A 24,765-nucleotide genomic window follows, 5' to 3' on the forward strand; every position below is an offset into this window, starting at 1 on the left:
TGACACTAAGTACGTTCACGAGGTTGTGCAAGCATCACCATTATACATCTCCAGAACTTTTTCATCATCCCAGAGTAAAACTCTGTACCCTAAACTTTAATGGTTCTTTTTTTTTTCTTAAGATTTTATTTATTTAACAGTGAGAGCGAGAGCGAGAGCAGGAACAGAAGCAGGGGGAGTGGGAGAGGGAGAAGCAGGCTTCCCACCGAGCAGGGAGCCCGATGCGGGGCTCGATCCCAGGACCCTGAGATCATGACCTGAGCTGAAGGCAGACGCTTAACGACTGAGCCACCCAGATGCCCCTGTACTCTGAACTTTAAACCATAACTCTCCATTCTTCTCTCCCCAGCCCCAGCCCCTTGGTAACTACCATTCTACTTTCTGTCTTGATGTATCTCACTGTTCTAAGTACCTGTATGAAGTGGAATCATACAATATTTGTCTTTTTGTGTATAGTTAATTAACTTAGTATGATATATATATATATTTTTATAAAGTAGCCTCCATGCCCGACATGGGGCTTGAACTCATGACCCTGAGATTAAGAGTCGTGTGCTCTACCGACTGGCTAGCTAGGTGCCCCTTAGTATGATGTCTTTAAGGTGCATCTGTGTTGTAGCCTGTATCAGAATTTTTTTCCCATTTAAGCCTGAATAATATTCCATTGTATATATATACCACATTTTGTTTATCTGTTCATTTTTTGGACACTTGGGTTATTTCCACCTTTTGGCTATTGTTGAATAATGCTGCAGTGAACATAGGTGCACAGGTATCTCTGAGTCCCTGCTTTCAATTCTTTAGTGATTATACGCAGAAGTGGAATTGTTGGATCATAACGGTAATTTTGTGTTTAATTTTTTGAGGAACTGACGTACTGTTTTCCACAGTGGCTGCATCATTTCTCATTCCTATCAGCAGTGTACAAGAGTTTCAATGTCTCCACATCTACCAACACTTGTTTTTGTGTTTTGTTTTTTTTTTGATAAATGTTACAGGGGAAGAAAAATATTTTTTCTCTACCTTCTTAGGTTCAGTAATTAAACTGACAAAAGCCAGATTAACAGGAGGAAAAGGCTTATTTCATATGTAAATGAGGGTCATTACAGAAATGAAACGAAAACCTGAAGAAGCAGGTAGGCCTGAGAGCTTATATATCATTTAGACAAAGAGCCATAAATCGTGAAGACCTGACAAGACAAAGGAAAAGGAGTTTTAGCTTCTAGAGGCAGTAAATTGTGAGAAGGTAATATGTGGGGGAAACTAATGGAATGTACGGGTTGTTTAAGATGTATTTGTACAGATTTGTCTCAACATCAGCTCCCTGTCTCCCATGATGAGAGTGTTGTCACCTTTCTGATTTGAAATTCTTGGAGAGCAAAGCAGGGAACACTTCCTGCATCTGCTGTTTCTTAGTCATCTTCACTTACAAATAATCTTTATACCACAGTGGCATACTTTAGGATGGTATACTCCGATGCCCTTCCTATCCTAAAAATGGGTATGAAGTGGTATCTCATTGTGGTTTTAATTTGTATTTCCCTAATGATTAGTAATTTGAGCATCTTTTCATGTGCTTATTATTCATTTGCATATCTCCTTTGAGAACCATTGGAATTGTGACTATTCAGATTGTGACTTGTTTTTTTTAAAGATTTTATTTATTTATTTGAGACAGAGAGAATGAGAGAGAGAGAGAGAGCACATGAGAGGGGGGAGGGTCAGAGGGAGAAGCAGACTCCCTGCTGAGCAGGGAGCCTGATGCGGGACTCGATCCAGGGACTCCAGGATCATGACCTGAGCCGAAGGCAGTCGCTTAACCAACTGAGCCACCCAGGCGCCCAAGATTGTGACTTGTTTTTAAAAGAACATTTTGGCTGCTCTGAGGACAGTGGCTTGAAGTGGGGTTGGAGAGGAATCTGGGAAACTACTTGAGAAACAGCGGCAGGAATCCAATTGGAGATGATGATACTTGGACCACACTCCTTTGCCTCTTCACGTCTAGTGCTCTACAGACAACTTCATTTTAAATGTGTCTCCTCTCCTTCATTCTTCTGCTTTTGGGCCATATACACTCTAATTCCTTTTGTAATCTCTGCAGTTGCCTAAGAACTTTCCCCTGGGGATCCTAAAAATATTTATGAGTCTATCTTAGGTCAAAATAATGATGATGATTTTGTTTTTGCCTTTATTTATTTATTTTTAAGAGATTTTATTTATTTGAGAGCGAGTGAGAGAGAGAGCGCCCCTTGTTTTTGCTGTTAAAAACTACTTGGGTCAAATACGAAGTTTGACTTTTTAGTCATTAGTAGACAGTTAATATGGTGGCCTAGAAGTTGGGATGAAAAGTTTTCAGGGCGCCTGGGTGGCTCAGTCGTTAAGCGTCTGCCTTCGGCTCAGGTCATGATCCCGGGGTCCTGGGATTAAGCCCCACATCGGGCTCCCTGCTCCACAGGAAGCTTGCTTCTCCCTCTCCCACTCCACTGTTTGTGTTCCCTCTCACTATGTCTCTCTCTGTCAAATAAATAAATAACATCTTTAAAAAAAAAAGTTTTCAGATTGTACACTATTTTGGTTGAGAAAGGACTCTGATAAATACTGTGCTCAATTGTAGCCTGTTTTTTTCCTCCCCTTTACCCCTTCCTGTTCAGGCTCGTTATAGGTAGGTCCAAGTAGGAAGCCTCTGTCACACCTGATGCACTGACTTGTAACATTGAATTCAGTGGTCCTACTTGGAGCTCTCATTGCTGCTTTATGAAGAAATTTGAGATTTGGAGAGTGGTTCCCATTCTTTGCTGCACATTGAAATAACCTAGGGTTCTTTTTTTTTTTTTTAAGATATTTATTTATTTATTGAGAGAGAGAAAGAGCACAGGAGGGTGTAAGAGAGTGGCAGGGGGAGAGGGAGAAGCAGGCTTCCTGCTGAGCAGGGTGATCCCAGGACTCTGGGATCATGACCTGAGCAGAAGGCTGATGCTTAACCGACTGAGCCACCCAGGTGCTCCTAACGTAGGGCTCTTAAAAACCCAACCCAACCCAACCCAAACCCAACCCAACCCAACCCAACCCAAACCCATCCTATCCCATCCCATCCCATCCCACATCCCATCCCATCCCATCCCACCCCACATCCCATTTCATCCCACATCCCATCCCATCCCATCCCATCCCATCCCATCCCATCCCACATCCCATCCCATCCCATCCCACATCCCATCCCATCCCATCCCACATCTGCATCCCATCCCATCCCATCCCATCCCATCCCATCCCATCCCATCAACATTTAATTTAATTGGTATGGGGTGTGACCTGGCATGGGGATTTGTAGAAAACTGTCCAGGTGATTTTAATGTGAAACATTATGAGAAGAGACCCAAAGGCATAATTGTATCCTTTTGGGAATCTTAGTCACCTCTACTGGGCTTGCTTGGAATTACTTGTGGAAATGAACCCTTAGAGAGGGAGGAGCAAGATGGCAGAGGGGTAGGAGACCTAAATTTCATCCGGTCCCAGGAATTCACCTAGATAGGGATCAAACCATTTTGAACACCTACGAACTCAACAGGAGATCAAAGAAAAGAATAGCAGCAACTCTCTGAACAGAAAAGCAACCACTTTCTGGAAGGTCAACTCAAATCAAAACATACTCTTGGGATAATGCCCAGGTTATTCTGGTTGGGAACAAATGTGACATGGAAGACGAGCAGGTCATCTCAACAGAGAGAAGCCAACATTTAGGAGAACAGCTTGGGTTTGAATTTTTTGAAACAAGTGCCAAGGATAACATTAATGTCAAGCAGACATTTGAGCATCTTGTGGATATCATCTGCGACAAAATGTCCGAGAGTTGGAGACGGATCCGGCCATCACTGCTGCCAAGCAGAACAAAAGACTCAAGGAAAGCCCTCCTCTGCCATAGCCCAATTGTGGCTGTTAATGTCCTCTCCCCACACACAGGCAGCTTGAGGGGGCACATCACCAACAAACAGCATTTATAAATGGTTGATTAACCTTCATTTCTACTGCCTAGTAATTATTTGAGGGAAATCTTTGATGTCAATGGCTCATACACGCATTCAATTAATGGGAGATTTCCTGTGTTAATATGTGGCAAATATGTGATCTCAACTTTGTAAGGACTATCCATCTATAAACATCTAGTATTTGCATGTTAAAAAAAAAAAAGGAAAAAAGAAATGAACCCTTAGAATAGTTTTCAGGCCTTCTTGCGTTGCTTCAGAGAACCCTCATGGGCCTTTGAACTGCTCAGCCCTATGTCAGGTATTAGCTGGCTCCAGGCCATCTTTTTAACTTGGAGAAGGCTCCAGGGTGTCTTTTCTCCTTAATAGCTCTCACACTCACTTTATTCCTTGGTGTCATTTTGTAGTTTCCTAGTGTAGAGCGGGATAACGGCTCCCAACTTCCCACAGGCCATCTTTTTAACTTGGAGAAGGCTCCAGGGTGTCTTTTCTCCTTAATGGCTCTCACACTCACTTTATTCCTTGGTGTCATTTTGTAGTTTCCTAGTGTAGAATGGGATAATGGCTCCCAACTTCTCACCTCTTTGCTATTCTTAAAGACACCCTTTTCATGTAAAATGTTTAACTTCTTTGGGCACCTGGGAGGCTCAGTTCGTTAAACTTGATTTCGGCTCAGGTCACAGTCCAGGGTCTTGAGATGGAGCCCCAGGTCAGGCTCCATGCTCAGTGGGGAGTCTGCTTGAGGATTCCTTTCCTCTGCCCCTTCCCACTGTGTGTGTGTGCGTGTGTGTGTGTGTGTGTGTGTGTGTGTATGTACACTCCAACATAAATAAATCTTAAAAAAAATTTTAACTTCTTATTACTATAGAAAAACGTGTAACAAACACAAGCAAGTTACAAAGCATATGAATATTTTACTATAGTAGTCCCTATAAAGCTTCCTGACTTCTCTCTGAGATGGGCTGCTTTAGTTGAGGGCAGTGGTGAGCCAGACACATTCCATGGAGAGTCAAGGCTATGAAGACCTTTCTTTTCTTTTTTTTTCCTTTTTTTTTAAGATTTTACTTATTTGAGAGAGAGAGAGCACACAAGCAGGGGGAGTGGCAGAGGGAGAGGGAGAAGCACGCTCAAAGCTGATCAGGGAGCCCAATGGAGGGCTTGATCCCAGGACTCTGGTATCATGACCTGAGCGGAAGGCAGACGCTAAACCGACTCAGCCACCCAGGCGCCTGTATGGAGACCTTCATATAGGCCCGTTTTCTGAATTTAATAGTTAGCTAGTATACAGTCAGTACAGAGCAATAAGGGGCTCTTTATTTATCTTTGGGCCCCCCACCCTGAGAAACACTAGGTTTAAACTAGGCTTTCTTGTTCCTTGGGATTTATTACTTTGGGGGCATATCCTCCTTAGCTAAGTTTCTGCCCTGTCCACTATCAGGGTGTTTTCTCTCAGTGTCTAGTGTTCATACTGCCGCTCACTCTTTAAGCAAAGTTCATGGTTAAGTTTGTACCGGAGGAGGAGCAAGATGGCAGAGGAGTAGGAGACCTGGATTTTGTCTGGTCCCAGGAATAAAGCTGGATGCTGGATAGGGATCAAACCATTCTGAACACCTACAAACTCAACAGGACATTGAAGAAAAGAATAGCAACAACTCTCTGAACAGAAAAGCGACCACTTTCTGGAAGGTGAGGAGCTCAGAGAGGTGAAGCAGTGGTCACACCTGCTTCTTACATTGGACATGATCCTGGCACTTTGGTCCCAGACACCATTAGCATGAAGTTCCATTAAACCCAAAATAATAAAATCCTGAACTGAAAAAAAAAAAAGTTTGTACCTAGTTGGAAGGACTTGTACAGCTTGTACCTAGTTGGAAGGACTTTACCTGTTAGAGATTACACTCCCTGTGTTTGACTCTCAACCCCACCTCCCTCTCTGGATCTCCTGTTCCCCGTCTAATGCCGTTATAGTCTTGGGATTTGTCACTTTGGTGGAGTTCTCTAAAGCCTATGAGTTCTAGTAGGGCTGGGTTTAAGGACCTTTTGTAAAAGAAAGGACAGACCCTGAATGGAAATAGAGATTCTGAACTTGTAGGCTTGTAGCTTTTGCCAAGTTCAGGCAAGTGAGGTCTGTGGCCTAGGTAAAAATCTTAGGCAGGTTAACCACCTCTCTGAACTTTAATGTGGTCATTTTTTTTTTTTTAATGTGGTCATCTTTAACGTGAGAATAACAACATCTTTCTTTTGAGGTTATTGCAAAAAAAGAATGAAATAGCTGTTGCGAAGTGTTTCCTTCCACCATAGGAACTCAGTGGTTGCTCATGGCTGCAGTTTCTGCTGTTGCTATTTTATTGCCGTTGCTGCAGAAGAGTGGCATGGGTTCAGGGCCTGAGCTTTGAATCCTCTCTCTACCACTATCCATTTGTATGACCTTGGACAAATCATTTAACTTCTCTTTGCCTCAGTTTTTTTCACCTGTTAAGTGAGAACACTACTAATGTGGGAGTTGTGAAGATATAATGAATTAAATCATATAAGGAGCTTAGAGCAGAATCTGGTATGAAGTAAGTGATTGTAGTAAGGCTGTTATTTAACTGAAGTACCCTCTTTGCCTCTGGTTTTGGCTTTGGATATGTATAGCGACCTAAAACCTTCCAGGCTGTCATTTTAACCTTTATTTGCCAAAACACCTAGGAGTCTATGTTCTTAATTCTCCAGTGATGTCACTTTTCTGGTTTTGTTGTCATGCCAGCTTTAGAAGCCTGTTGTGACTGCTTCAGAGCAGATACCCAGTTGGTCCTTCTACTGGGTGCTGACACACCTACAGGTCAGACTTGAAAAGACATAGGAGCCAGTAAAGAAAGATCTCTAAAGAAGAATATATTTAATATATGTGTGTAAAGAAATTCTTTTATTATTTTTTAAAGATGGTATTTATTTAACAGAGAGACAGCGAGAGAGGGAACACAAGCAGGGGGAGTGGGAGAGGGGAGAAGCAGGCTCCCCACCGAGCAGGGAGCCCGACGCGGGGCTCAATCCCAGGACCCTAGGATCATGACCTATGAGCTGAAGGCAGATGCTTAACCGACTGAGCCACCCAGGAACCCCAAAGAAATTACTTTAAAATTATCTTGGGCATCCAGAACTTGCACTTTCTTTTTTTTTTTTTTTTTTTTAAGATTTTATTTATTTGACAGAGAGAGACACAGCACGAGAAGGAACACAAGCAGGGGGAGTGGGAGAGGGAGAAGCAGGCTTCCCACAGAGCAGGAAGCCCGATGCGGGGCTCGATCCCAGGACCCTGGGACCATGACCTGAGCCGAAGGCAGACGCTTAACGACTGAGCCACCCAGGCACCCCAGAACTTGCACTTTCTGAACTCAAATGTAAAATCTGTAGAAAAAATATTAGGTTCATTTACTTGACTTTTAAGTAAAGTTTAGTAATCCAGTATTGATATTAATAGTAGAGTTTCAATAAGATCCAAAGAGATTTATTTTTTAGTATGGTAACTAAATAAGGAGAAGTAGAAGAAAATTTGAAAAGGAGTTAATTCTTAATTTTTAATGCAGTTATTATTTTGCTATAGTAATTAATATGCCCAGTTAGTGGGGTAATCATGCTTGTAGTGAGGTTTCACAGGATGGGTACACTTCAACAAGAGAAGTGTTCTTCAAACCTTGGAGGCCCAGAATTTATTAGCAGTGTATCAGGGACTGGGGGGCCGGGTAGGTGGAAGAAAGAGTGGGAATTTTCTGAACTGGACAGGTGAATTGCCAGGGTAGAAGATCCCCTGCTTAACACATATCTCAACACACACACATCTATAGAAGTTTTGATTACAAAGTTTTGTATTTTGATTTTTTTTTACATAAGATTATAACAGATACTCTTTATTTTTTATTATTTAAAAAAAGATTTAAAAGCATCTGTGCTTTTAGAAAGCAAACTTTTAGGGCAGAACCATAGTTTCCCTAGTGTCTAGCACTAGGGAAAGTGATTAAATGCTCTGCAGAGTTAGCCTTTACTGTATTCATTTTTAGTCTTATTCTCAAACTTGATTTTATTAGTTTGGCTATGTGATTATACCCTATTAAGCGGATTAAAATCGGTATGTTTTATTTGCCCATACTGCAGGAAGTTAAAAAGTTCTTAAGGATTATTTTCATTAAGCTGTGAAATATACTTCTTGACTCTAGATGTATTTCCATGTAAAGAATTTTACTCCACTAGGTATAATTGAAGAGTTTTCTTCACTGGACACTTTGGTGATTCATATACATTATTACTTTCCAGGTCTTTCTAGATTCCATGATTGTCATCACCTTTATCTTTTTTTTAATTGAAGTATAATCTTTTTTTCCTTATATAATTTTCCCTTAAATTATAAAAGTACATTACTGTATCATTTAAAATTTGGAATTGCAGATTTGGAAATACAGCAAAATTTTCTAAACTGTTTTAGCACTTCTCATTATGTCTGGCATAAATTTAGAAGTATAAACTTAAGAGTTTGTAACTTATTTTTCATCTTACGTTGGATGCTTAAGACGATCTTGTTGCCATTAGCAGTATTTTCTAGTGACATTTTCAAATACTGTCACACTTATTTAATTGTGGGATTTTTTTTTTTTTTCTGGTCAGGCATTTAATGACTTCCCAGTCTGTTTCACCTTTCCTCATTTTCTCACTTTCACTTTGGCATCTGCCTTTTTTTTTTTTAAAGGAAGAGGAGGAATAGGTTTTAGACATATAGTTTGGAAAACTGTATTTGAATAGTCTCCTATAAATCTTATTATATGTCCATAGGTTTTTTATTTATTTATTTATTTATTTATTTTTTTTAAAGATTTTATTTATTTGAGACAGAGAGAATGAGAGAGAGAGAGCACATGAGAGGGGGGAGGGTCAGAGGGAGAAGCAGGCTCCCTGCCGAGCAGGGAGCCCGATGCGGGACTCGATCCAGGGTCTCCAGGATCATGACCTGAGCCGAAGGCAGTCGCTTAACCAACTGAGCCACCCAGGCGCCCTATATGTCCATAGTTTTAGTTACTAATGACAAGAAGTCATTCAAAGAATTTTGTGACCATGGTGGCATTTCAGTTAATTGACATTTATGTCCGGTTTAAATTTTTGAAGAGCAATGTAAATGAAACCTGGAAGCTTTAGTCATGGTGGAGAGAAAGTTGTCAAAGAAGATGATACAGTTTCAAATCACAACAATTTATAGAATCTCTTAAGTTTGTCATTGTCTAGTCTGTTAATGGTATAGCTTAAGACTAATCCCCTTTTCTCTTCTCAATTTTACAGAGTTAATTGAGAGTTGGAGGCAACCTTGCTGAAGATGAAGAATATACAGTATTAGAGGAGATTTTTTTTCTTTTTTCTTTCAAAAGTCTTGGTTGCTTGGTGGCTTACATCTAGTCACCACCCTTCAGTGGAGTGTATTTACTTCATCAGAAATGATTTTTACAATCTCAAGAAAAACCATGTCCCAGAAATTGAGTTTACTGTTGCTTGTATTTGGACTCATTTGGGGATTGATGTTACTGCACTATACTTTTCAACAACCAAGACATCAAAGCAGTGTCAAGTTACGTGAACAAATACTAGACTTAAGCAAAAGATATGTTAAAGCTCTAGCAGAGGAAAATAAGAACTCGGATGTTGAGAATGGCGCTTCTATGGCAGGATATGGTAAGATAATCATAGACTCGTCCTGGTTTTCTCCTCTTCAACCTGTCCCCATTTCAAGATAGTTATGGAAGGAAATCCAGCTCGTTACTTCATGTGTAGGTCTTTCCAAAGCAAATTTTTCTTGACTTTTTATTGTGAAAAATTTCAAATGTACTGAAAAACAGAAACAATGTGATAAATACCCATATATCTGTTGCCTAGATTTAACAATTGTTAAAAATTGTTAAAAAATTTGTCTAATTTTTGAAGACCAGTTAAATTGTAGAAATTGTGACATTTCACTGCTAGATATTTCCATACGTATCTCTAAACAAATGACGTTTTTATACACAATTATAATTGCATTATAATAATACCTAGTTCATATTTACATTTATCTGATTGTGCCAATGTATACCATCAATTATATAACATCTATCAATTCCTAAGAAGCAGCATTTGCCTTTATCTCCAATATTGTTTATTGCTATTCTCCCTTTCACATCATGGGTTCCTGCTGTGGTTTTGTTTGTTTTTGTTTTTTTACTTTTTTAGATTTTATTTATTTGAGAGAGAGAGAGCGTGCATGAGTGGGGGTGGGGTTGGGGGGAGGGGCAAAGGGAGAGGGAGAAGCAGACTCCCCGCTGAGCAGGGACCCTGACACAGGACTCGATCCCAGGACCCTGAGCCGAAGGCAGATGCTTAACCAACTGAGCCACCCAGGCGCCCCTTCCTACTGTGTTTTAAGTTTTGTATGCATGCCATGTTCTCTCTTGCCTTCAACACTTAGAAAAAAGAGAGAAAGGAGAGGTAGAACACTTCGTATATGAGTGTGTGGGCATTTTCTCTATTTCAGCGTTTTGTTTTTTTTTAAGTTATACATGTATTTAAAGAATCAAAATGTGTTATGAGTCTGATAATAAAAAAGGGCAGTTCTTCCCACCTCCAACAGTCCTTAAATTTCCCATTCCTTAAAGCCAGCCATTTAAAATTATTTAATCTGATTTACTTGGTGATTACCTCCATATCTCTAAATAATATGCTCTATGAGCTGCTTCTTGATTTTTCCAATTATAGGAGTTATCTGTTAACTTCCCACTGTGCAGGGTGAGGGTTCAGCTTTCTTTTTTACCCAAAATTGCATCCCACCCACCCCAGGCTGATTTCACATACACGTCCTTCTAGTCCTGCCATTTTCCCAATATAATTTTGTTAGAACAATATGCAGTGTTTGCGTTGTTATGAGTGTGTTAATGGTATTCATTACTGAGCCTTATAGTACACTATTACTTTTCCTTTCATGTACAACTTTATTTTCCCCTCTAGAATTAGTAAATACTGATTTTTTGTTTCTTTGCCTAGTTTTCTACCCTAACTCCCCACAGTTTAAGTCTCCTCCCAGTATATTCAGACACATTAGCTATTTCATCACATTCTTTATCTTGAAATCTTTCCTAGAGCCTTCTGATCTGCTCTGGTTTGGACTATTTCTTCTCTAGGCTTGCAGTGATGAATTCTTTGGGATCTTACTCCACAGTCATCCTGGAACTCCCTTTACCTCTCTTCTTTTGGATCTCCCATCCCCTAGAATCCTGTAGCTTCCTCTTTATTGGTGACTCCCACATTTTAGGGGAACAGATCCTTGTCGTTTCCTCAGAGAGGTATAAGAGAGGTCAAAGTTTTGACTCCTGGCATATCTGAAAAGATCTTTTTATTCCCCCTACCCTCATGCTTAATTGATAATTTGACTGAGTATAGAATCCTAGTTTGTAAATAGTTTTCGTTAGATTTTTAAAGTCTTTTTTTTTTTTTTCCCCTCCTTGGCTTCCAGTGTTCTTTTTGAGAATCTAACGCTGTTGTGATTCTTTATTCTTTATATGTGACTTATTTTTTGGAAGTTTGTGAGATCTTTGTCCCATAGTACTGTTTTGAAGTTTTTCAAAATGATGTTCCTGGGTATAGATTTCGTTCATACATATGCTGGGACCTCAGTGGGCACTTTATTTTCCCCCCAATTTTAAAACTATTTCTTTACTAGTACCTATGATATCTAAGAGGTGTAACATTCATGACTCAGGATAATGATCATGCTCTGATGTGCCCTCCTTAATGCCCATCACCCAGTTACCATTTGTATGTCTTTGGAGAAATGTCTGTTCAGTGTCTTCAGCCCATTTCTTGATTGGATTATTTGTTCTTTGGGTGCTGAGTTTGATAAGTTCTTTATAGATTTTGGCTACTAGCCTTTTTTCTGATAAGATATTTGCAAATATCTTCTCTCATTCTGTTGGTTGTCTTGGTTTTGTCGACTGTTTCCTTTGCTGTCCAAAAGCTTTTTATCTTGAGAAAGTCCCAGTAGTTGATTTTTGCTTTTGTTTCCCTTGCGTTTGCCTTTGAAGATGTATCTTTAAAGCAACAAGAAGTTGCTGATGCCAAGGTCACAGAGGTTGCTGCCTGTGTTCTTTAGGATTTTGATGGATTCCTGTCTCACATTTAGGTCTGTCATCCTTTTTGAGTCTATTTTTGTGTGTGGTGTAAGAAAATGGTCCAGTTTCATTCTGCATGTGGCTGTCCAGTTTTCCCAACACCATTTGTTGAAGAGACTGTCTTTTTTTCCATTGGATATTCTTTCCTGCTTTGCTGAAGGTTATTTGACCATAGAGTTGAGGGTCCATTTCTGGGTTCTCTGTTCTGTTCCGTTGGTCTATGTGTCTGTTTTTGTGCCAGTACTATACTGTATTGATGATTACAGCTTTTTTTTTTTTTTAAGATTTTATTTATTTTATTGAGGGAGAGGGGAGAGAGAGAGAGAGCAAGTGAGCGCATGCACAAGTTGTGGGGAGGGGCAAAGGAAGAGGGAGAAGCAGACTCCCCGCTGAGCGGGGACTCCACCCCCCCATGCTGGGCTTGATCCCAGGACTCTGGGATCATGACCTGAGCCAAAGGCAGATGCTTAACTGACTGAGCCATATAGGCGCCCCTGATTACAGCTTTGTAATATAGCTTGAAGTCCAGGTTTGTGATGCCACCAGCTTTGGTTTTCTTTTTCAACATTCCTTTGGCTATTCGGGGTCTTTTCTGGTTCCATACAAATTTTAGGATTATTTGTTCCATTTGTTTGAAAAAAGTTCATGGTATTTTGATAGGGATTGCATTGAATGTATAGATTGCTCTAGGTAGCATAGACATTTTTATTTTATTTTATTTTATTTTATTTTATTTTTATTTATTTATTTGACAGAGAGAGACACAGCGAGAGAGGGAACACAAGCAGGGGGAGTGGGAGAGGGAGAAGCAGGCTTCCCGCGGAGCAGGGAGCCCGATGCGGGGCTTGATCCCAGGATCCTGGGATCATGACCTGAGCTGAAGGCAGACGCTTAACGACTGAGCCACCCAGGCGTCCCGGTAGCATAGACATTTTAACAATATTTGTTCTTCCAATCTATGAGGATGGAACGTTTTCCCGTTTCTTTGTGTCTTCCTCAATTTCATGAGTGTTCTATAGTTTTCTGAGTACAGATCCTTTGCCTCTTATTCCTAGGTATCTTATAGTTTTTGGGACAATTGTAAATGGGATCGACTCCTTAATTTCTCCTTCTTGTGTCTCATTGTTAGTGTATAAAAATGCAACTGATTTTTGTCCATTGATTATATATCCTGCCACTTTGCTGAATTTCTGTATGAGTTCTAGCAATTTTGGGGTGGTCTTTTGGGTTTTCCACATAGAGTATCATGTCATCTGCAAAGAGTGAGAGTTTGACTTCTGTGCAGATTCAGATGCCTTTTATTTCTTTTTGTTGTTTGACTGCTGCGGCTAGGACTTCTAGTACTTTGTTGAACGGCAGTGATGGTGAACATTGCTACCGTGTTCCTGACCTTAGGGGAAAAGCTCTCAGTTTTTCCCCATTGAGAATGATATTTGCTGTGGGCTTTTCATACATGGCTTTTATGATATTGATGTATGTTCCCTCTATCCCTACACTGTGAAAAATTTTAATCAAGAAAGGATGCTGTACTTTGTCAGATGCTTTTTCTGCATCTATTGAGAGGATCATATGGTTCTTGTCCTTTCTTTTATTTATGTTGTGTATCACATTCATTGATTTCCAGATGTTGAACCAACCTTGCAGCCCAGAAATAAATTCCACTCAGTCGTGGTGAATAATCCTTTTAATGTACTGTTGGATCCTATTGGCTAGTATCTTGGTGAGAATTTTTGTATCCATGTTCATCAGGGATATTGGTCTGTAATTCTCCTTTTTGATGGGGTCTTTGTGTGGTTTTAGGATCAAGGTAATGCTGGCCTCATAAAAAGAGTTTGGAAGTTTTCCTTCCATTTCTATTTTTTGAAACAGCTTCAGAAGAATAGGTATTCATTCTTCTTTAAATGTTTGGTAGAATCCCCCTGGGAAGCCATCTGGCCCTGGACTCTTGTTTGTTAGATATTTTTGACTACTGCTTCAATTTCTTTGCTGGTTATGGGTCTGTTTAGGTTTTCTGTTTCTTACTGTTTCAGTTTTGGTAGTTTATGTGTCTCTAGGAATGCATCCACTTTTTCCAGATTGCCTAATTTGTTGGCATATAGTTGCTTATAATATGTTCTTATAATTGTTTGTATTTCTTCTGGTGTTGGTTGTTCTCTTTCATTCATGATTTTATTTATTTGGGTGCTTTCTCTTTTCTTTTTGATAATCCTGGCCAGGGGTTTATTGATCTGATTAATTTTTTCAAAGAAGCAGCTCATAGTTTCATTGACCTGTTCTACTCTTCTTTTTTTTTTTTTTTTTAAGATTTTATTTATTTTTGACACAGAGAGAGTGTACAAGCAGGGGAAGCAGCAGAGGGAGAGGGAGAAGCAGGCTCCTCGCTGAGCAGGGAGCCCGATGCGGGGCTCAATCCCAGGACCCTGGGATCATGACCTGAGCCGAAGGCAGATGCTTAACCGTCTGAGCCACCCAGGAGCCCCTCTTCTACTCTTCTTTTGGTTTCTGTTTCATTGATTTCTGCTCTGATCTTTATTATTTCTCTTCTCCTGCTGGGTTTAGGCTTTATTTGCTGTTCTTTCAACAGCTCCTTTAGGTGTAAGGTTAGGTTGTATTTCTTGTTTCTTGAGAAAGGCTTGTATTGCTATATTCTTCCCTCTTTGGACTACCATTGCTGCATCCCAAAGGTTCTGAACAGTTGTGTTTTCATTTTCACTTGTTTCCATGGATTTTTTAAATTCTTCCTTAATTTTCTGGTTGACCCATTTATTCTTTAGTAGGATGCTCTTTAACCTCCAGGTATTTGAGTTCTTTTCAAATTTCTTCATGTGATTGCGTTCAAGTTTCAAAGCATTATGGTCTGAAAATATGCAGGGAATGAATGATCCCAATCTTTTGGTACCTATTGAGACCGGATTTGTGACCCAGGATGTGATCTATTCTGGAGAATGTTCCATGTGCCCTTGAGAAGAATGTGTATTCTGTTGCTTTAGGATGTAAAGCTTTGTATATATCTGTGAAGTCCATCTGGTCAAGTGTGTCATTCAAAGCCCTTGTTTCCTTGTTGATCTTCAGCTTAGATGATCTGTCCATTGTAGTGAGTGGGGTGTTAAAGTCCCCTACTATTATTGTATTATTATCAATGTGTTTCTTTAATTTTGTTATTAATTGGTTTATATAATGGCTCATCCCATGTTAGGGGCATAAATAATTATAATTCTTATGTCTTCTTTTTTTTATATTTTATTTTTTTAATTTTTTAAAAAAGATTTTATTTATTCATTTGAGACACAGAGATAGAGCATGAGCAGGGGGAGAGGCAGAGGGAGAGGGAGAAGCAGACTCCCCACTGAGCCAGGAGCCCTATGTTGGGCTCAATCCCAGGACCCTAGGATCATGACCCTAGCCGAAGGCAGATGCTTAACCATCTGAGCCACCCGGGCACCCCAATTCTTAGATCTTCTTGTTGGATAGACCCTTTAAGTATGATATAGTGTCCTTCCTCATCTTTTATTACAGTCTTTGGTTTAAAGTCTAATTTGTCTGATATAAGGATTACCACCCGAGCTTTCTTTTGATGTCCATTAGCATGAGAAATGATATTCAGCCTCCTCACTTTCAATCTGGAGGTGTCTTTGGGTCTAAAATGAGTCTCTTGCAGACAGCATATCAATGGGTCTTGCTTTTTTGTCCAGTCTGATACCTTGTGTCTTTTGATTGGGGTATTTAACCCATTTATATTCAGAGTAACTATTGAAAGATCTGAATTTAGTGCCATTGTATTGCCTGTAAAGTGACTGTTACTTTATATTGCCTCTGTTCTTTCTGGTCTATGTTACTTTTGCACTCTCTTCACTTAAAGGATCCCCTTTAATATTTATTGCATGGCTGGTTTATTGATCACAAAATTCTTTTAGTGTCTGTTTGTCCTGGAAGTTTTTTCTCTCTCCTCCTATTTTGAATGACAGCCATTCTGCGTAAAGTATTCTTGGCTGCATATTTTTCTCGTTTAGTACCCCGAATATATCATGCCAGTCCTTTCTGGCCTGCCAGGTCTCTGTGGATAGGTCTGCTGCCAGTCTAACGTTTCTGTCCTTATAGGTTACGGACCTCTTGTCCCGAGATGCTTTTAGGATTTTCTCTTGTCTCTGAGATTTGCAAGCTTCACTATTAGATGTTGAGGTGTTGACCTATTTTTATTGATTTTGAAGGAGGGGTTCCTCTGTGCCTTCTGGAATTGAATGCCTGATTCCTTCCCCAGATTAGGGACGTTCTCCACTATAATTTGCTCCAGTATACCTTCTGCCCTCCCCCCTCTTCTTCTGGGATCCCAATTATTCTAATATTGTTTTGCTTTATGGTATTGTTTATCTCTTGAATTCTTCCCTCATGATCTAGTAGTTGTTTATCTCTTTCTCAGTGTCTTTATTCTCCATCATTTTGTCTTCTATATCACTAATTCTCTCTTCTGCCTCATTTATTCTAGCAGTTAGAGCCTCCATTTTTTATCGCATCTCATTAATAGCTTTTTTGATTTTGACTTTATTGGATTTTAGTTCTTTTATTTCTCCAGAAAGGGACTCTCTAGTGTTGTCTATGCTTTTTTTCAAGCCCAGCTAGTGTCTTTATAATCGTTATTCTGAACTCTAGTTCTGACATCTTACTTATATCCATACTGATTAGGTCCCTGGCAGTCAGTACTGCCTCTTGTTCTCTTTTTTTGAGGTGAGTTTTTCCATCTTGTCATTCTGTCTGGAGAAGAATAGATGAACGGGAGAATAAAATACTAAAATGGCAACAACGACCCCAGAGAAATATACATAAACAAATCAGAAGAGACCTTGCAGAAAGTGGTTGCTTTTCTATTTGTAGAACTGTAACAATTCTATTCTTGGATCTCCAGTTGAGTTCACAGGTGTTTAGAATGATTTGATGGTTATCTAGCTGAATTCCTGGGACCAGCCAAAACTAAGGTCTCTTACTCCTCCTCCATCTTGGGCTCTCCTCAACAAGTCATGAATTTAAAATGGAGCTAAATCTAGTGAAAATTGAATCCTAAAGTACTTTTATCAAAAGCCTGATATATAACTAATTATGAATCACAACTCTTGTGCTTGTTTCAAATAATTTTTTAAAATAACTGGTTCTTTCTTCACTAATCTGTTTATTTACATGATGTGCTTATTCTTTCCAAAACTGGAACTCATTAGTTTGTGTAAGAATACTTAATATGTTATCTTTTTTTTTTTTTAAGATTTTATTTATTTGACAGAGACAGAGAGCACAAGCAGGGGGAGTGGCAGGCAGAGGGAGAGGGAGAAGCAGACTCTTCGTGCTGAGCGGGGAGCTGGATGTGGGGCTCGAGCCCTGGACCCTGGGATCATGACCTGAGCCGAAGGCACACGCTTAACCGGCTGAGCCACCCAGGCACCCCTAATGTGTTACCTTCCTAAGTTTCACTTTGATAAGTTAGTGTCTGATTTTCATAGAACTATACCCAATCCTGCTTTCTAGATCACTCAAAAGATTCTGAAGTTTGGGATCAAAATTTGTGCTGCATTCCTGATCCTTTAACGACATTGGTACAAATACTTGCCTTACTGCTTGCTTGGTAAAGGGAATTTATAGGTGATTCTAACATAGATAAAACAAGAGTGTTGTTATGTCGATCCTGATTGGTAATTATTTCAGATCACAGCTTGAAAAACACAGAGCTTTATCTTTTGTGTCAGCAAAATCAATTGTGCTGGAAAAGGATATTGCAGTGTTGTATTGCTGCACCCTAGGGAACATTTGGTTCCTGTCATCCAAAAAGTTGTTGATTTTAATACAGCTGTGTATCAGTGGCTGGTCCCAGGGTTGCGACACCAGCCCCAGTTATTCTAGGTAGTAGTGAAGATGAAAATCTTTGGAATGTCCCGGGTTCTGCCTGCCATGATTTTAGAGATGGGGAGAGGGTAGCTTCAGTGGGTACTTTAAATCCTGAGACTTATGTCCTTTGATTTTGGGATATTTATCCTAAATTATTTGATTTTTTTTCCTCACCATTGTCTTTAACCTTTCTTATTGAAATTCTGTTTTTCAGTATTTGGGCCTCTGAACTCGTCCTCAAATTTTCCTTTATTGACTCTCCTAGTTTTTATCTCTTTGTCTTTTTGCTTTATTTTTTGAGGTATTTACTCGACTTATTTTCAACTCTTTATGGAGTTTTTCATTTTCTCTAATATGTTAAATTTCTAAGAGCTTTTTTATGTCTCAAAGGTTATCAGTGATAGGTTTTCTGAAGTGTTTCTATGTTTCATCCAAATATATCTGGTGATCCTTAATCTTTTGAAACTTTTATTTTTAATTATTTTAAATAATTTATTTTTTTATTTTACAGAGTTCAAGCGAGTGTGGGCGCAAGCTCTTGCGGAGAGTGGGGAAGAAGGGGAGGGTGGGAGGGAGAGGGACAAGCAGACTCTGTGCTGAGCGCAGAGCCCTTTGCGGGGCTCGATCCCACAATGCTGAGATCATGACTTGAGCTGAAATCAAGAGTTCGATGCCTAACTGAGCCATCTAGGCGCCCCAAGATTTTGTGTTTTTAAAGTAATCTCTACACCTAACTCAGGGTTCAAACTCGCAACCCTGAGATCAAGAGTCCTACATTCAGGGTGCCTGGGTGGCTCAGTTGGTTAAGTGTCTGCCTTCGGCTCTTGTGATCCCAGGTTCCTGGGATCGAGCTCTGCATCAGGCTTCCTGCTCACTGGGGAGTCTGCTTCTTGCTCTTCTTCTCCCTCTGCCCCTCTCTCCTGCTTTGTGTTCTCTCTCTCTCTCTCCGTGTCAAGTAAATAAAATCTTAAGAAGAAAAAAAAGAGTCCCACACTCCACCTACTGAGCAAGCCAGGTACCCCTTAAACTTCTTTGAAGACCGACACACTAAAAGTTTGATAGGAAGTGTTGAGTTGGGGCACCTGGGTGGCTCAGTCATTAAGCGTCTGCCTTCGGCTCAGGTCATGATCCCAGGGTCCTGGGATCGAGTTCCGCATCGGGCTCCCTGCTCCTTGGGAAGCCTGCTTCTCCCTCTCCCACTCCCCCTGCTTGTGTTCCCTCTCTCGCTGTGTCTCTCTCTGTCAAATAAATAAATAAAATCTTAAAAAAAAAACCAAAAAGCAAAGTGTTGAGTTGTTGGGTGGTATTCACTATAGGATGATCTGGCTGGGACATTGCCTTGGTAGTATCCTTAATATTTGTAATGACTTCTGATACCAACTACCTGGAGTTAGGCCAGATTTCACAGGTTAAGGGCATAATCCTCCACAATACTGCCCTCACTTTACACATTAGCCACAAATTTGGATGTCCCAAGACCACTCTTAGATCTGACCAGTTGACTACAAATTTGAGTGTTCACACTACCCCCTGAGGTTCACTAATGAATTAGATCACCTCAGAGAACTCTCTGAAAGCACTGTACTTACTATTATAGTTTTATTATAGCAAAAAGAAAATCAGAACCAGCCATAGGGAGACACACAGGGCAAGGTCTGAGAGCATTCCAAATGCAAAGTTTCTGTTGTTTTCTCTCCATGGAATCAGTTTGCATTACTCCAGGGTGTGACCATATTAAGAGTATTGTTAATTAGGGAAGCTTACCTGGACTTCGTGTTCAGAATTTTTATTGGGGTTTTATTGTGTAAGTGTGATTTTTTTCTTTTTTTTTTTAAGGATTTCATTTAGGGACCCCTGAGTGGCTCAGTTGGTTAGCATCTGCCTTTGGCTCAGGTCATGATCCCAGGGTCCTGGGATTGAGTCCCACATCAGGCTCCCTGCTCAGCTAGGAGTCTGCTTCTCCTTCTCCCCCTGCCCCTCTCCCTGACTTGTGCTCTCTCTCAAATAAATTTAAAAAAATAAAGATTGATTTATTTGAGAGAGAGAGCGAGAGAGCGTGCAGAGCGAGGAGAGAGGTGTGATTAGATTATTGGCCAGATGGTTGAATTTGATTTCCAGCCCTTCTCTCTCATCTAACATTACTGAAAAGTCCTGACTCTCTAATCACATAGTTTGGTCTTTCTGGCATGCCCAGCCCCGATCCTGAGTCATGTCATTAGCACAAATTATCTAAGGTTCTAGTCTCAGTCACCTTGTTAATATAAACTATCAGGTGGGGCCCCACAGGCCCACCGTGAACAACAGACACTCTTATCACTCAAGAAATTCTAAACATTTAGAGGCTACCTTCCAGGAACTAGGGACAAAGGCCTGCCGAACTCTCTTACATAATATCAGTGTCTATTTCTTTGTGGTATCCCAAATAACAGTGTATTTAGGCCTTTCCTCTTTTTTTTTTTTTTTTTTTTTTAAAGATTTTATTTATTTATTTGAGAGAGAGAGAATGAGAGACAGAGAGCATGAGAGGGAGGAGGGTCAGAGGGAGAAGCAGACTCCCCGCCGAGCAGGGAGCCCGATGCGGGACTCGATCCTGGGACTCCAGGATCATGACCTGAGCCGAAGGCAGTTGCTTAACCAACTGAGCCACCCAGGCGCCCTAGGCCTTTCCTCTTGAGCTGATTAGATTCCCTAGAGAAGGACTTCCAGTCTCTTGCTGGAGAGTGTAGGCCTCCAAGTGTTCTAGGATCTGAATGATAGGAAAAGGCTGGGGCGGGGGGAGGGGTAGTCTCAGCTTCACTGAGTGAGTGAAATGTAAATGTAAATTTTCATTTACTCCTTGAGTTTTCAGTGTTGTACCCAGGCCCTCAACTGTTTTACTGGCTTCAGAAAATGCATCTCATATTTTCTGCAGTGGGTGAGGGACTATTGCCCAGTGTGGGAGTGTTCTAGATAATTTAGGAATCAAATGTCATCATACATAAATTTTCACCCAATTCTTCTATTTTAGTCTTTTCTTTTCCTCTATTTTCTGTTCTTTTTTAAAGTAGGCTCCATGCCCAGTGTGGAGCCCAATGAGGGGCTTGAACTCATGATCTTGAGATTGAGACCTGAGGTGAGATCAAGAGTCGGATGCTTAACCAACTGAGCCACCCAGGTGCTCCACCCCCTATTTTCATTGGTACCCAGTATAACAATCCCTGGGCCTTTTTTTTAAAGATTTTATTCATTTATTTGAGAGAGAGAGACACAGCAAGAGAGGGAACACAAGCAGGGGGAGTGGGAGAGGGAGAAGCAGGCCTCCCGCTGAGCAGGGAGCCCGATGCGGGGCTCGATTCCCTGGGCCTTTTAAGAACCCCACAGTTCTGTGGAGGTAATCGAATTGCTTCTTGGTTTTTCTTCTCTTTTAAGATCCAACATTTTCAGGTCTGCTAAGTCAGCTAACACTCCTCTCTCTGCTTTCCAGTTTCTGGAGTTGTGTTGCTATTGTCTTGTCTTCTGTTATCTTTGGCTTTGTGGTTTTTTTTTTTAAAGATTTTATTTATTTATTTGATAGAGACACAGCGAGAGAGCGAGCACAAGCAGGGGGAGTGGGAGAGGGAGAAGCAGGCTTCCCGCGGAGCAGGGAGCCCGATGTGGGGCTCGATCCCAGGACCCTGGGATCATGACCTGAGCTGAAGGCAGACGCTTAACAACTGAGCCACCCAGGAGCCCCTTGGCTTCGTGGTTTTATGCTTAAAAAAAGAAAGAAAGAAAAAGAGAGCTACAAGCACCCTTACTGTTTTGGTGGAGTATCCATGTAGCCAAGATGCAGGGGTGTGAGAGCATCTGGCTCTGGGAGGCTGAAACAGACCACGTTCTGCCACTTGCCCTGACAAAATGCAGAGGCAGAGACAATGAGCGGTAGTGAAACAAGAAAGGAATTTATTTCAGTGAGGCCACCACTGGGAGACAGTGGACTAGTGTCCCTAAGCTTGTATCCAAAGTGCCGAAAATGCTTCCAGATTTATGTAAAGAAAATGTGGGACAAAGGTTGGTGGGTATGCGCAGGTAGGCAGTGAAGGTTCAATTGATCATTGTCTTGGGGTCAATCATGCAGGGTCTTGCTGGCTCAGGGCAGTCCTTATACTTGAGGGGGTAATTTGGGTTCCCATCATGGGATGCTTTGTCCACAAGATCTTTTGCCAGAGTTAAGAGATAATCTGGAAAGAAGAACTTAATCAATTAGAAAGTACAGACTGAGGTCAAAATGGAGGTGGTTGAAGTCCTCTTTCATCCAGAGTCAGCAGAGGTTAAATGCCTTTTTTCAGTTTACCATCTTTATCTGGGAGTACCCTGGACACTTTCTATTTTTCTTCTCCCCTTTATGACAGTTCTTATGAATTGATGAGGGTTAGCCTGCATTTGCTCTTGAGGATCAAATTTCGATGACTTAGAGATGAAGGAGCTGCTATACACGAGATGGAGGTACTTGTGGCAGACAGAGATGCAGAAATTACATTGTTTTACATTCTGCTTAGTCTAAGGACACTGATAGAAATAACGAAGAAGGGGCGCCTGGGTGGCTCAGTCCTTAAGTGTCTGCCTTCGGCTCAGGTCATGATCCCAGGGTCCTGGGATCGAGCCCCGCATGGGGCTCCCTGCTCGGTGAGAAGCCTGCTTCTCCCTCTCCCACTCCCCCTGCTTGTGTTCCCTCTCTCTGTGTCTCTGTCAAATTAATAAATAAAATCTTAAAAAAAAAAAAAAAAAAGAACGAGAAGCAAATCTTTTAGAACAAGAGAAATGCTTGAAAATAAATTCCTTCTACTTGAGCAAAATAACTGTGATATTTTAAAAGTTAGCAGCCATCTGTGCTCTGCTGCCCAGCTGCGCATAACGACTTGGTTTTGAAAGCAACCATCAGAGGTATCTACATATGGTATTTGATAAACTGTATTTTAAAATTTAATATATGGTGGAAATATTTCTATGTCAGTGAATATGTACCTACATCATTTAATGCCCACATGGTATTTAACCAATTCCCAGAAATACTGCTTTACTTCGTTCTGATTATAAATATATGTTTATTATAAACATTCTAATATTGCAGAAATATACAACATCGATAAGTAAAAGTAGGGCAGAGAGAATGTCGGTTCATTTGGCCCATATTGGGGGCTTTTCCTTTAAGGGCTAAATAGTAAATATTTTCAGATTTGTGGGTCATATGGTCTCCATTTCAATAAATGAGCGTGGCTGTGTTCCAGCACAACTTTTATTTACCAAGACAGTCAGCCAACCAGCTGTAGTTTGCCTACGCATGACCTAGCACATTGTTTGATTTTGAACAAAAATGGAATTGTACTGTGGATACTAGTTTGCAGCTTATCTGTTTTCACTTAATTACTGTGAATATCTTTCCATGTTATTACATATAGGTCTAAATATCCTTTACAATGACTTAATATTGTTTCATTTTATAAATATTCCTTAACCTTCCCCTCCCACCCCCACCCCTGCCCACTTATTTTGTAATGATGGATAATTTGTTGCTAACCTTTTTTGTGTTTGATTCAATGCTGCAATGTATGTATGTATGGTGTGAAATGTATGTGTGAGTATAAGTGTGTGGGTATTTCATGTTTGTGTGAATGTTTCCGGAGGGTCGATTTCCTAGAAGTGGAATTTTTTGGTCAAGGATATGCATGTTAAATTTAATAGACATTTGTGAGATTGTCCTTCAGAATGGCCCCACCGGTATACATTCCTATGACCACTTTCCCACCAGTGTGAAAATGCCAGTTTCTCCACACTATACCAATTTTATTTAATTTTTAAATGACCTCTAATTGTTTGCTTTTGCATTTCTTTGTTTATAGGAGAGGTTAAAAGATTTTGTTTGTTGGCTATTTGTATTTTTTGTTAGTGTGAATGAATTGTTTGTATCCTTTGCCAATTTTTCTGCTGGGAAATTTCTTAATTGACTGATTCTTTATAAAGACATTAATGCTGTTATATGTTGCAAATGTTTTCCTCTGGTTTTAGTTGCCTAATAACTTGGTATATTGTTTTAAAAATTCATGTAGTCTATCTTTTTTTTTTAAGATTTTATTTATTTGACAGAGAGAGAAGTGAGAGAGGGGATACAAGCAGGGGGAGTGGGAGAGGGAGAAGCAGGCTTCCTGCTGAGCAGGGAGCCCGATGCGGTGCCCGATCCCAGGACCCTGGGATCATGACCTGAGCTGAAGGCAGATGCTTAACGACTGAGCCAGCCAGGCGCCCTGTAGTCTATCATTTTTATTGTATAGTTTTATGCTTAAAATTTTTCCTCCAAAGCTTACACTCTAATATGGTGGGGCTTTTTTGTTTTTGTTTTTGTTCTTACATTTATGTCTGTATAATGTAGTTGAAATTTCTGGTGCAAGCAGTAAGAGGCAGGTTCTTTTTTCCAAATTAGGTAGCCAGTTAGTCTAGATTGATTATTTGAATTCCATCTTTTGCTCCATTAATTTGACATGGCAATGTAAGTTACAATAAAATGAGAATTTTACAAGTTCTGGAGTACTTGAACCTTTAGCCATCTCTAGAAACCATTTGCTTCTCATTGCTATACAAAAAAGCTAGTCAATTAAAAACATTTATTGAACGGTCTTCCCTTGAGCTATTTAACCTGTTTTTCCAGGTTGGGAAAATAAGCATAAGCTTTTTTTAAAAGATTTTATTTATTTGAGAGAGAGAGTGCGAGTGAGCACGAGTTGGGGGAGGGGCAGAGGGAG

At 40.3% G+C, this 24,765-nt stretch overlaps 1 protein-coding gene across 4 annotated transcripts in view; it reads left to right on the forward strand.

The window, feature by feature from the left end:
* Window positions 1-24,765, forward strand: part of CCDC126 (coiled-coil domain containing 126) — a 115,844-nt gene that overhangs the window by 75,591 nt on the left and 15,488 nt on the right. For all 4 annotated transcript variants that reach the window (XM_036112469.2, XM_036112467.2, XM_036112468.2 and 1 more), the window contains exon 2: window positions 9,291-9,677. In XM_036112469.2, the coding sequence (XP_035968362.1) occupies window positions 9,443-9,677 (235 nt within the window). In that variant the 5' untranslated portion in view covers window positions 9,291-9,442. The remainder of the gene's footprint in view (window positions 1-9,290; window positions 9,678-24,765) is intronic.

Source organism: Halichoerus grypus, chromosome 12 (genome assembly GCF_964656455.1).
Source record: "Halichoerus grypus chromosome 12, mHalGry1.hap1.1, whole genome shotgun sequence".
Classification (NCBI taxonomy): domain Eukaryota; kingdom Metazoa; phylum Chordata; class Mammalia; order Carnivora; family Phocidae; genus Halichoerus; species Halichoerus grypus.